The 14,221-nt window shown below is 44.6% G+C and overlaps 1 protein-coding gene across 1 annotated transcript in view; it reads right to left on the reverse strand.

Annotated features, from left to right (window-relative positions):
* The window catches only part of LOC148509091 (sialic acid-binding Ig-like lectin 13), an 85,761-nt gene extending 72,065 nt beyond the window's left edge, over positions 1–13,696 (reverse strand). Inside the window, exons 1-3 of the mRNA XM_088443649.1 lie at positions 13,642–13,696; positions 7,435–7,797; positions 1,855–2,211 (exon numbers count right to left, since the gene is read on the reverse strand). Coding sequence (XP_088299775.1) covers positions 1,855–2,211; positions 7,435–7,797; positions 13,642–13,696 — 775 coding nt within the window. The remainder of the gene's footprint in view (positions 1–1,854; positions 2,212–7,434; positions 7,798–13,641) is intronic.
* Positions 13,697–14,221: the final 525 nt, after the last annotated feature.

Here is a 14,221-nt window from a genome sequence, read left to right on the forward strand (position 1 = left end):
GCAATAATTCCCATTGTTTGCTGATTTTTTTCTCCACCCTATCTTATTTGTTTCGAGTGAACAAACAAGATAATTCACCCGAAAACACATAGAATCCGTGATAAGTTCATGGACCTATGTGTTTTTGCCAGTGCGCTGGTGAGAAAACTCCACTTTTCAGTGATAATTTTTCAGGACAGATCAGTTCCCCCAAAAATTCACAGCAATAAGAGCTGACATCAGGCTGGTATTCAAGGCTACTTAGATAGCCAAGGGGATCCATTAGTGCTCAAACAATGTTCGGGGTTAATTTGATACCGCCCATTGTATTTTTTCTTATTTGACCATTGGTGTGAAGGGTATCAGTATGAAATACCGGCGGCTCAGTTCAAATCCCGATGCCGGATCCAAGAAGACTGAAGATCCCGACAGGGGTTGCAAGCAGGGGTGTATCTATAATGGGCGCAGTGTGTGCCTCGGGGTCCAAGGGGGCACCGCAAGGCACACACATTGCACCCATATTATTTTAAACTCACCTGTCCGTAGTCCAGCATCAGGTGTCAGCGCTGCTCAGAACACCGGAAAATGGCTGCCGCGGCCATTTTTCTGGTGTTCTGCGCATGCGCATTAGACTCTGGGCACACTTTATTGACCGGAGTCTACTAATGCTCCGGTGGCTGGCCAGCCATGTCAGTCAGCTGCCGGCCACTGGGGAGAGCGGAGGGTGCCATGGGGAGTGCACACAGGCCCCCTCCTCTCTTAAGATGCCCCTGGTGGCAAGTATACTATTCCTACCCTTCTGCCCCTATTAACCCTCTCTCTCCAGTACCAAACCCTAACTTCCCCCTTAGTGCCTAACCCATAATCTCCCCCAGGTGGTGCCTAACCTTAACCTCCCCTCCCTGCACCCTAAACCTAATCTTCCAGGTACCTAACCTATCCTCCCCCAGGTGGTGCCTAACCCTAACCCTCCCTCTGTGTGGAATAACAATAACCCTCCCAGGGGACTACCTAACCCTAATCTCACCCCTTGATGCCTAAACCTAACCCCCTCATCCCTGGGCACAGTGTGCTACTTATCCATCTCTAGCCGTTCGTGAAGGCGGGGGTCAGGATGCCAACGCCGATATCCTGATCTCCTTCAGGATATTGGCATCGGCATTATGCTGGGTGGTGGAATTCCGGCGTCAGTATATAAACGTCCGGGATTCCGTCCGTTGTCAAATTAACTACATCCCATGTGAAGAAGCAAACACTTCAGTTGGTCCTTATTGTACTATCATTATTTTTTAACAAAAAACACTTCCTCTGGCTTGATTTTGGTAGGTCCCTTTTTGAAATACTACTAAGAGGGTCTATTTAATTATTATTTCTTGCTAATTGTTAGAACAAGAGCCCATAATCACAAACAGCTTGGCAGGTTTATCTCCATTATTTATTTATTTTCATTAATCCTTACCACCCAGAGTGGTATGCATGCTCAACCTATTGTACTAGGACTATTGCACTAGTGCCAGAGAACCTATTTCATACTCCATATAATGGGTTTTGCACGTTTGCACTGATCTGTCCCACTAGTGTGCATCATATGTAGGTTTTAAACGTGAAAAGGATGAAGAAATGCATTGTAATGTAATGTCACGGAGCACTCATGGGATTATTTATTGTAAAGTCCACTGGCACCTGATTTGGAGTATACAGTATAATTTTCTATTTAATAATACATAGCAAGTTTTGTAAGTTTTGTAAGTTTTGTAAGAGTAAGTATGTAATTTGTGTGTAAAATGAATAAAAACAAAATCCTTTTACATTAGAAAATAATAGCTTCTGAGACTAATTTCACATTCTACACATTACAGAGATTGAGCATTTTACCTGTGATGAACACTCTGGTGACCATTCCATTATTGATAACATAGGAGTTTATATCTTCATTTATACCAGGAAAATATTCCTCATAACTCTGCACATTATTGATCATCAGTGAGCAGCTCTGGTTTGTGTTCCCCACAAGAAATGTCCGTCCTTTGTACTCCTGTATAACATCATCAGGGGTTCTGTTATTGAAGATTTGACCTGGGCGTGTTCTCATGTACCAAAAGAAGTTATAATTCTTAGCATGAGTGGGATGAGTGAATGTGCAGGGGATCTCCACACAGGAGCCTCTCAGTGCTTCTATGGAGTAAGGGATGGTAAAATTCCAATCCTTGCATGATGAGTCTTCATAGCAACCTGGCAGAAGACACAAAGGTAGATATGGATCAGTACATACAGTATATATGTTATCCAGGACCATGTCCAGCAACAGCTATATCTATAAAACATTTATATCAGTTTTAAAAAAAAATTTACAAGCAAACTGCTGATGCAAAATAGGAAACCAGCCAATAAACCATCTCTGTTGCTTCTTCTCTAACAAACTGATGGAAAGTAAAGTGATGATGATGATGATGATTTGAGTAGTGATGAGATATATACTGTAGCAGGAACTTGCGCCTCCCAGCAATATAATACAATAGTATGACGCTTGTGAACCAATATGTATGGCATGATTAGGGAATTGGACATGAAGCATTAACTATACTCTTACAATGTTCTATGATCAACAAGGAGAGAGTTAGGGGTTATGACCACTCTTAGAGGTTTGAGAAAAAAAATAAGATTTAAGATAGATCTTTTATTGGGTATGTCTTAAAAATATCAGCCTGAAAAATACCTCACAGTATGACATATAAACATTTTACATAACATTATATATGTACCGGCAGCGGCTGAGTCTTTTGGTGGTCGCCCAACTGCTACTTTATGCAAATACTGCTGCAAAGCCTTTCCCTAGTGAATGTCCCTGCATACGAATAGGCAAGGACTGCAACATCCACTATAAGCATAGATGTTGTAATTCCACCTATTGCATTTTTGGACACCACCATCAGTTGCTCCATCAGAACTTGCGCCATCCCTAGGTAGGTGAAGATTTTTCAACTGAGTATGGCCTCCTCTGTGATTGATTGGGCATCTGTGCATGCAAACAGTTCAGCAATACACTTCCAACATTCCAATAACATTCCCAAAAGACAGACCATCTCTGTGCTTCTGTTTAGCAACTTTCCAGTCACCCACCAGTAATGCCCAGTGATTATCCAAGACATTTATGACACTATGCATCCCATTTGCAACAGTGCCTTTGTGACTACACACTTTGTAAGCAATATACAGTACGAGTTTTAATGGATTTTCGTAAAGTGGCAAAATAATTGCTCAATTCCAAATCCCTTAATGTGACAGAAGAGTAATTAGTTCCATAGTTATGGATAGCATTAACCATCCCTGGTTGGAGCTAGTAGTGATGAAGTATTAAAATAATTTACACAGATAACAGTGATAACAAATATGTATAATTAATATAGCATAACACAACACTTGATTTACACCTCTAAATACCCTGAGTGAGTTAGACACTTGAGTAACTCCAGTCTAGTTTCTACCTTCCCTTTTTTGCCTCTATGGGCAGTGAGCAGGGAAAGAGTGAATTGTTGTGCACAAATAGAGTAAAGCTGCATACACACGGGACGACACAGCAAAGATCATTATCTGATCGTTCTGCATGTGTTGGATAATCGTTATCGAACATCCAACACATGCATTAACATATAATGACCCGCGATTAACGATCAAGGGTCCCTATAGTAAACAGGCTATCATGGTCGAAACAGTGGACAGTGGATGTCAGGGTCACAAATATAAAATCACAACTTTTTAAGAGGAAAAAGTAATAAGAAAAAAGTTGAATAAGAAAATAGGTTTCACATGCAGATTAGTTGTTGGTTTTGCTGCTCACCATTACCCTAAGTACTGAACAGTGTATGAGGGAGTTACAGAGTGGGATGTATCATTACTGATACAATGCGGCCATACCTCTGAAAACTGCCATTTTCTGATTTTTACCATAAATCATCGGAATCCCGTATATTAGTGTGTCAAATATCCTCAAATTACAGATGTAGTGTACCATATTTTCTTTCAATTTTGCATTTGATTCACATTAGAGAAGTGAATGGTGGAATCCACCTAGTTACACCCTCTTGCTTCAGTTGGTGGCATGGCAAATGTAGATGTTCTTGCAGCTGCTTCAATCTTCTACATGCGGTTGCTAAATAATTGTTAGTGTCTGTGGGCCTGATTCTGACCCGCTCGTGAGCGCTGTACGCTCGCAAGCGGGTCGATGGTGCCTAAGTGCGCATGCGCATGACGGAGGGTCTCGCACCAAAGGGGGCGTGCTGTCGATGGTGAGTGACAGCACGCCCCCTTTGGTGGGTGTGCCGGGGGCGTGGCTACCAGACGGAGGTCTTGCGCTTGCGACCGGGGGTGAATCAGGCCCTGAGTCACTGATGTCCCTTTTCACATTCTTTTAAAACTCCCGCTTCCCTCTGAAGTCATACCTCTGAAGCAGTTCAACAATGTCTTGCAAAAATCATCCCATTCTCATGCTCTTTTCCCAACAACACTTCATTCTTTGCGAGAACAACATAATTTTCACACTTTATCATAGACATTAATGCTTCAATTTCCTCCAGTTGTTCAGACATAATTGTTAATTTGAGGTCTCTCTCTTTAAAAGCTTTAAGTCTTTTCTCTTCCTCCTGCGTAAATGCTATTTTCAAAGAGGATAATTCAACTTACTCATGCAAATTTGTCTCACAGCCAATTGTTCCATTATGGCCCGTATTCACTATGAGGCGAAAAGTCTAGACTTTTCGCATGCTGGACTTTTTGCCTCCTTCGCCTGTTTTCCAGGCGGAAAGTATCGCACGCGTGCCCGATATTCTCCATATTCAATTTCAAAGGAGGCAAAAATGGTACCCGGCGAAACTTGGAGCAGCAAAAAAAAAAGTGAATTTTCGGGAAATCATCCTAGGACCCCCCTAAAGATGTCCATACATGGGGGATCACTATGGGTACCCCATTTTTGCATGCCGAAGGGAAGGTGGGTTTTTAAATAGCCGCGGCAGGTGCATAAATGCGGCTTTGAAGAAGGTGATGCAGAAGAGCATTTAGCAGGTTTTTGGGGAAAAATAACTATGCCCATCATAATTTGGGGTACATGAAAATGGGTGCAAGCATATTTTTAAGTCCCATAAATGATTTTTAAAAATCAAAAATGCACCTGCCGCTACTCCTGCAATGAAGAAAACACCTGCAGCTTATAAGGGAACCCCTCTGGAATCAATTCCGCTATTTTAGAAGTGTGTTCCCTATTTTTTTTTTTTACCCCAAAATTTTAAATATTTTTTTAGGGTGTCCCAATTATTTAATTTTTTTTTTAACACAGATTGTTTTTAAGTGGCATTCCCAAGGGTGCAGGCTATTTTTTTTAAGCTTGCACCCCTAAACCCCAATTCTGCACTTTTTTTCGCCAGCTACAGGCTGGCGAAAAATTATCCCCGTTTCTTTACATTGACTTTTCGCACCGGCGAAAAGTCAATGTAATTGAATACCGGTATAATTTAAATAGGCAAAATGACGCCATCGCCTCAAATTGAATACTTCCCTAAGTCGTCAATCTGCCCAGCACAATACGTATTACTTTGATTCAAAACTTCACACATATGGTAAAATTCCTCGGGCTATTATAGTGCTCTCCTGATGGCTCTTGCACCATACACTGACCACACACACTGTCAGTTGTACTCTGCTTAGGCAGTTTAGTTGTCTCTTTCTCTTTAATATCATTCTGCAAAAGGTTATCCCATAGAAGTTTATATTATTTTATATCATCTTCAGTCACAACTGAAGGCACTTTTTGGTGCTTCCAGCAAGGTAAACACATTTTTTAACACTCTCACTGCTGAACACTTCAACATTGCAAACAATTTTTCTTCCTCTCCAAAAGGAAACAAATTTATTTTGCACACTTGTGTTCTAGCAAATTTTGCATAATCTATGCAGACAATTTTCTGTTCACACCACATTTCATAACAGGACTTCATCAGTAACCGCCTCCTTGGGTTTCAAACAGGTGAGCCCTGTGGTTTCCTATTTCTATTCTATTTCCACTCTGTGTGGGTGGAGCCCCACACAGAATCCATGGCTCACTATCGCCACCTAGTTTTGTATTGTCACTATATATATAGTATATCTCAGGGCCGACTCCAGGGATCAGAGCACCCTGTGCCAGCCCTCTTCACTGCGCCCTACCAAAAATGGGGGCGTGGCCTAATTACCATATGCCAAGGCCCCTTACGTGATGTTATAAGAAGGCGTGCCCGCCTAAAAATAACTACAGGCTGGGGGGAGCCTCACTAGGTGGGCTTCCCCAAGCCCCTCTCCCATCACTAAATGGATGTCACGCGCATGCACGCAGCATCCATTCAGAGTCTCCTGGGTCCGGCACCGCCACCCAGCTGCGGCGGTGGGCGTCCCCAACCTCCCGATTTGATAAAAATATGACTACAAAAGGATATATTAGTAGGTTTAGCCTTAAATTTCCTTTTTTTCTTAAAGCGACTATATTGGCAAAAACAACCCGCATGGGCTATATTTGAGCCACAGGCTTAAATAACCTGCCAGTCGACAGCCTCATGGTTGAACATACTTCAGGCTTATACAGCCTTCTGCTCTTCTGTGTAAATGCTGGAGGTCTGTTTTAACAGTAATGGATAATGTTGAGGTGATTCTTTGCATAAAAGAACTAAAAGTAAATGATTCATGATTTAATAAATATGTATTTCCTTGTTTTCAAACTTAGTGTAACTAACCATAAATGCATTGTATTAGATGGAATGGGATTGGTTTCAAATCTCGACAGCAGCTGGCCGAAGGGAGGAAATCCTGATAGCAGCACATAAGTATGCTAAACCTCTTCTTTCCCTACTTTAACCCTCCTTTAGCGATGCCTAACCCAAACCTCCCCCCGAAGTGCCTAACCCTAACCTCCCCCCCAAGTGGTAAACCCTAACCTCCGCCCAGGGGTGCCTAAACCTAACCCCCCCTCCCCGCACCCTAAACCTTACCCTCCTGGGGGTGCCTAACCCTAACCCCCCCTCTAATGGTGCCTAATCCTAACCCCCCTTTCCCTAGCCTAACCCTCCCCATGGGGTGATAACCTTAAGTCCCCCCAGGGTGCCCTTAACCTAATCCCCCCACCCCCACGAGGCTAAGTGGATGGGCGAGCCGGACTTACCTAGTTTGGTCCCGCTACGTCCTGGATTCCAGCATTGGTATTGTGATAGGCGTCGGTATTTCTATGCCTATCATACATCCCAAACCAGCATTCTGCTGTCGGGATTATAGCCTTGCGGCCGCCGGTCACTTTACTACATCCCGTAATGGATCATGCAGGAATGAGATAGAGGCATATGTGAATATTAGCAGATTTTTGCAAAATGAGTATAACTAAATTATACCTTATGTACGCAATTTGGTTTTCCTGTCTTTGTACATATGCTACAAATTTACCTGTCAACTGCACCTTGACAGCTTGCTTGTTATTCAGAATAAAGAAATTTATATTTTCGCTAATTCCTGGATAATACCAATCGGTTTCTCTCACATTAGTGATTTTCAGTGAGCAGCTGTTAGTTCCATTCGCTACAAGTGATGTGCGGCCTCTGTACTCCTCCAATACTTGTGATGGATCTTCGTCATTGTATATCTGTGGTGATAAATATGTGTTGGACAGAAACCAAATGAGTCGGACCTCTCCGTGGACAGGCGGGGCAATGTATGTGCAGGGAATCACCACATCAGAATGCCTTAGTGCTAGAATGGTTTCTGGGAAAGTGAATGTCCATTTATCTCTGGCTGAACCTGAGGAGTACACTTAAGAAAAAAAAGGCAATAAAGAAAGGTGTACACAAAGCTAATACAAAAACATAAATGAGATCACAAAACATACTGTAGCAGTGCTAACAAAATTGTTGTCTTTTTTGATCTCCTAAAAGCTACAATAAAATACATTATAATGTTACAGGTCACAGTACATAAGATTTCAGAATCATACATTACACATTTCAACTAACAATGATAATTGTATTTGACAGCAATTTAACAATTAAGGGTATATTTACTAAAGTGCAGGTTTTTAGAAGTGGGGTTGTTGCCCATAGTCAGGGCCACCGTCAGGGGGGACTGTCGGGCCTGGAGTCCCGGGCCCGGAGAGAGCGGGGGCCTGGGAGACAGCAGTGCAGAGTATATGAATCAGCAGCCAGGGAAACACAGCGCCGCTGGCGGTATTTGATATATGGTGCCGGCCGCAAGACATTACAGCTCGAGGACCGGCAGCCAATCAGGAGCAGCCATTGTGGCCGCTCCTGATTGGCTGCCGGTTCGCGAGCTGTGATTGGCTCGCGGGCAGCGTCGTATTTCAATTACCGCTGGCTGCCCTGTGTCTACCCAGCTGCTGATTCATATATTCTACACTGCTGTCTCCCGGCCTGGGCCCTCTGAAGAAACAAGGTAGGAGGAGTCCCTGCCCTGTGCCCCTCCGCTCCACCTACTGCAAGAAACTGGCAAGCCTTCCCTGCCCTAACGCTCTACTCCAGCCAGCCTTCCCTGCCCCATGCTCCCCTAGTCTAGCCAGCCTTCCCTGCCCTGTGCCCCCCTAATCCAGCCACTCTTCCCTGCCCTGTCCCCCACCCCAGTCCAACCTTCCCTGCCCTGTGCCCCCCCACTAGTGTACCTAGCCTTTCCTGCCCCCACCCCTAGTCCAGCCAGCTTTCTCTGCCCTGTGCCCCCCAATTAAGGTCCAGCCTTCCCTGTCTTGTGCACCCCCAGTCCAACATTCCCTGTGCCCTCTCAGTCCAGCCTTCCCAGCCCTGTGCCACCCACTCCCATCCTGTCTTCCCCACCCCAAACTTTGAGAATTTTTAAACTGGGTTATGCACTAATTGACGGCCAAACCCCCCCCCCGTGTTGCTCCACCCACATTATACACAGCTCCTCCCACCTCTGCGCCATCCCCCGGGGGGCACTGCCTTCTTTGTCAGTACCGGGCCCCACGATTTCTGATGGCAGCCCTGCCCATAGTAACCAGTCAGATTCTAGCTAATTTCTTTTAGAAGGTGTTAGATAAATAATAAGTAAAATCTGATTGGTTGCTATGGGCAACATCTCCACTTCTAAATGCCTGCACTTTAGTAAATATACCCCTTATTCCTACTCCTGCAAATCCCTCAGCCACATTCTATTGCTCACCCTACACTCTTACTGTGCCTCCCTGTTCTGACCTGATGTCCAACTGCACCCATGTGTGACACAGCCCCAGTATGTTCACAGCCTAATTACTAGAGGAATCGAGCCAGGGTAAAAAGCCATAAATTGTGTAGGTAAGCTGTTGCTTATAGAACTGCAAGTTTCAACATGATCATGGCTGTATTAGCATGCAGGCAGTTGTGTAACTACAAGCACAGGCAAGCCCTGGCATCCTCTACCCACTGGCAGAGACATAGCATGCAGCCTTGTCGCCTGGAAAAAGACCATCCGATGGTGCTCCCCTCTCCCAATACTGAAGTGTGTCTGGTAAAGGTGCACAGTCATTCAATTGCAGCCAAGTTAAAGTGAATATATAAAAATAACAGGAGTGTCAGACTGGATCAAGAGTGTATCTAAGGGTCCAAGTGCCTCTGGCAAAGTAATGGACTGGCGTCCCCATATTTTCTGAATAATTACAAATTCTCCTCAGCCAGCCCCCCTTCTGCCTCCCCAGCCATCCCTCTTCTGCCTCTCCAGCCACCCCCTGTCTGTCCAGGGCCATAACTAGGGCACTGCGGGTGGTGCCATTGCACGGAGCGCTGGATGCCCTGGGGCGGAACCAGCCGACACCACAATATGTGTTTGCCGGGCGCACCTCTGCGATCTACGTTATGCAGTGGTGTGCCAAGGCAGCCCTTCTGTCACTCAGGCTGCCTGTGACTGTCCCGGTTTGGAGAGAGACATCATGACATCTATCCCACAGTGCCAACATATCCACCTCACCTACTCCTCCTCCAGATTGGGACACAGAGCTCCGAGGCACCAGCGTCAGACTGTGAATGTCCCGGGCCCAGGTCCTGCACTGTTTGTGGGGAGAGATGTATGACGCCTCTCCCACATGGCCTTTCTCTTCTCCAGGCTGATGCTGTTTCTTCCTCCTCCCTGTGCCAGATAATGGTGTGACTGGGGACACAGACTTTATTATGGTGCTGGTACTGGGGACATAATATTAGAGTGTACGAACTGGAGACACAGACATGGAGGTGAGGGTGCAGGGGACACAGGGTGCAGGAACAGGTGACACAGAAAGTACAGTGCAGGAACTACGGGTACAAGTAAGAGTGTGCTTGGGAGACATACATGAGGTTGCTGTGGAGACAGATGGTGCAAGTGCTCAGAATACAGACAGACATGAGGATGCTGGGAAAATTGTGCAAGTGCTGGGGATACAGAAATGAGGGTGGTGGACATATAGAGTTGAGGGTACAGGTGCTAGGAATACAAACATGAAGGTACAGATACTGGGGATATAGACATAAGGGTCAAAAGGGCAAGTGTTGGTGTTTAAATGTGGGTAATATTTGGAGATGAGATTTTCTGGGGTAATTTCTGTGGTTTCTATTTCAGCATGCATTACAAGGGAGTGCTGCAAAGCCACACCCCTCCCCTGGAAGACCACACTCTTTAAAAATGAAGGGGGGACGCCGATAATCTATCTGGTACAGGACACCAAAATGTCTAGTTACAGCTTTGGTTCTGTCTCTCTAGCCCTTGGCCCCACGGATCCTGCCCCCAATGCCCAGATATACTTACCATCTATTCTAGCTGCAGCTGTGGCCAGCTCCTCAGTTTAACAGTGCAGCGATGCAGCACACATGATGTAATGACATCACATGCACCTTGTCTCAAAAAAACACTTTATTCACTAATTGTACTGCCCAACCCTGAACATCTACCCTGTGTAGGAGCTGGGAACATACCCGGGACTCCAGTCCTGGCATTCCCATCCTGATTCTACCCTGTGGCATGGTTGGCACTCCAGATGGTGTCCCCCCTTGGCCGGCACCCCTGGTGAGTGCCAACCAACCAAGGGGTAGCTACACCCCTTGACTGGAGCATTAAGAGCTCATTGGGGGTGTGTGGAAAGGCCCATGAAAATTCATAACTTTGCGTCGTTGTCATCAGAGGGGTGTGGCAAGCCTAAACCTTTGCTGGTGATTTTAACATCATCAGAGTTACTGCCGGCAAAAGCAGGCTTGTAGAGTGCAAATTAAAATATTGTGTTTACCTGACATCCTTAGAATCATACGTGTCACTTATGGTGAGGGAAAATAAGGGGTGTAGATGGAAGACATGGCTAAAGGGGGTGGTGGGAGTAGGAGCTGCATAAGAGGATATGTTGAACCTGATTTTTTTGTCGCAGCTGCTACTGTGAATTTATGCTAATACCTAAACCAATGCTGCTTGAATTTGTCAATCTGTGGCTGCTCAGAAGTCGGAGGGCATGCAGGCACTTGTAATTCACAAGCCCCAGCATATCAAGCAGTTTCTGATTGCCAGGGGCAAGTGACCAATGTGCTACACAAAAAATATAATTTTTTACCTTTTAGATTATTAACTCAAAATCCATTGGCAAGTGTTAAAATGACCTCTAGTGCTATTAGCAGGGCCAAAACTAGGATACAACATAGAGGACGAAACAGGTGTGAGGTTTTGTGACACAGTGATGCCCCTTATAACACATTATGCCACACAGTAATATCCCTTATAACACATTATGACACAGTAATATCCCTTACAACACATTCTGCCACAGTAATGCCCCTTATACATTAAGTCTCTGTAATGCCCCTTATTTATTAAGCCACAGTAAGGCTCATTACACATTATGCCACAGTAATTTATACATTAAGTCACTGTAATGCCCCTTATTTATTAAGCCACAGTAAGGCTCCTTACACATTATGCCACAGTAATACCCCTTACAACACATTCTGCCACAGTAATGCCTTTATACATTAAGCCACTATAATGCCCCTTATTCATTAAGCCACAGTATTGCCCCTTACACATTATGCCACAGTAAGGCCCCATCTCCCCTCTCTTACCAGCCAGGGCCATGTTGTGGGTGAGCTCGGGGTGGCGCAGGCAGGGCTGCCATCAGAAATTGTGGGGCCCGGTACTGACAAAATAGACTGCCCCCCCTTCGGGTAGGATGGGGGGGTTAAATGTGTGCGGAGCTACAGCGGTGGTAGGGCATCAATTGGTGCATAAACCAGTTAAAAAATTTAACAAAGTTTGGGCTGTGGGGGTGGGTGTTATTATAACATGTAAATCTATCATATAATATATGAAACATTACAAATACTGAAATATAGGAGTGAAAACTGCTGTAAATTCACACGCACACAGAAAACCTGAATCTATAATAAATATTAAGGTAAAGTCGATTCTACACACACTCATATACTGTATATGTTAGAAAGCCAGATTCACATAAAATAGCCACATAGAATATATTAAAATAGCCCGGGCTGGACCTATTGGCGGCACAGGGAAGGCTAGACATGGTGGGGGGTGGCACAGGGCAGGGAAGGTTGAACCTTAATGGGGGGCACAGGGCTGGGGTGAATGGGGGGGGGGGTGGAGGCACAGGGCAGGGAAGGCTGGACTAGTAATGGATACAGGGCAGGGTCAGGAACTATGCCATGGTCCATGTATCTGGTCAGGGGTGGAACTATATGCAAACAGCACCCCTACCCTAACCAGTCACCTTTCACAGAATGCGGTCTTTCCCCTGGTCGGTGCTCCAAGCTGCACTCACAGTAATCCAATCACACCCCGATCACACCACACCTCTGAGGCTGCCAGACAGGGGGTGGGTGCATGCTTGGAGAGCTTAGCCAGAAAGCTAAGCAGCTGCTTTAAACCCCTATCCTAGCCACATATTTGTAATGCTGCCGCCGCCATCTTTCAGCCATTCAGCGCTGCTGTTTATCTTACTACCCGCACACCACCAGCTGGCGGACTTGCACTAATACGCACTGATATTACACGGGCCCCCCTCTCTGCCAGGCCTGGGACTCCAATCCCAGCAGTTGACACATGCTGGGGAACTGTCAGTACTGCCATCTTTTTTATGTGGCGCCGCTTGCAAACCAATTCTAGCTCAAGGACCGGCAGCCTCTGCTGATTGGCTGCTGGTCCGTGAGCTCTGATTGCCTTTCGACCGTCACCATATTAGACTGATGGTGTCTCTGTGCGTTTCAAGGCCAGGATGCGGCTCCAAACCCACAAGAGCAGAAACTTAGCCTCCCAGCACCCTCTCCCCGGCACTGCCCTCAAGTCTGGCACCTTGGTCACGTGCCCCCTTATCCCCGCCTCCCCCCCTAGTTTCGGCCTTGCTTTTAGCACAGATACATTTTATGGGGGCAATTATGCATCTAAAAAGTGACAAATTGCATTGATACAAAAACTATGCATCATACATATATATCAACATATATGTATAATTGTGAATTGCAAAATTCAGCATCAATGCTTTTGCAAATAATGTCCTTTTAAAGATAATAATTTAAACCTACAGTAGATTGAATTTTGCAGCTAATAGAATGGATACTTTTGTTAAATAAATATATATATATAAAAAAAATAACATAATTTTAGCTTATAAACTACTTTTGATTAGATTACCTGGAAGAATAAATAGGAAAATGGACATTTTCATGTCAAATGAGTGCTGGCTCATGTTCCTAGGTGGTGTCCAGCAGCTTTATTCCTGGTTTCTTTTTCTGTATTCCTTTAGTACTGTAGATTTTCTATTATAAAATTTAAAAAATGGCACCAATGAGCACAAATAATACATTGTGACACTTTTGACATACATCATAAAAGGAGAACACATGATAAATATTGTGTAATGTAATAGTACCATATGTTTTATAAGATTGGAGTAGACACTGGATGGTTTTATTGATGGGTCAAGTTGATATGTGGCATCACAAGGAAATTCTGTAGACAATTTTAAATATACTGTATATATGAATGTTGCTGAAAAGAATTTAAGTTTTAAGTGGAAAGTCAGAAAGGAGAGTGTGTTATTAAGTTAAATTACCTCACCCCTCAAGAACTTTATTTATGATATGTTTATTTAAGTTAAGAAGAAAATTGTATATCAGCTAGTACCTTGGACAGATCATTTGCCATATTGCTAGCTACCATTTATTTCCTTTCTCTACCCTATTCTCTCTACCTGTTCGTCCCATCTCCCCCT

The sequence above is a fragment of the Taudactylus pleione genome, unplaced genomic scaffold (genome assembly GCF_031769625.1).
Source record: "Taudactylus pleione unplaced genomic scaffold, aTauple2 ptg000332l, whole genome shotgun sequence".
Taxonomy (NCBI): Eukaryota; Metazoa; Chordata; class Amphibia; order Anura; family Myobatrachidae; genus Taudactylus; species Taudactylus pleione.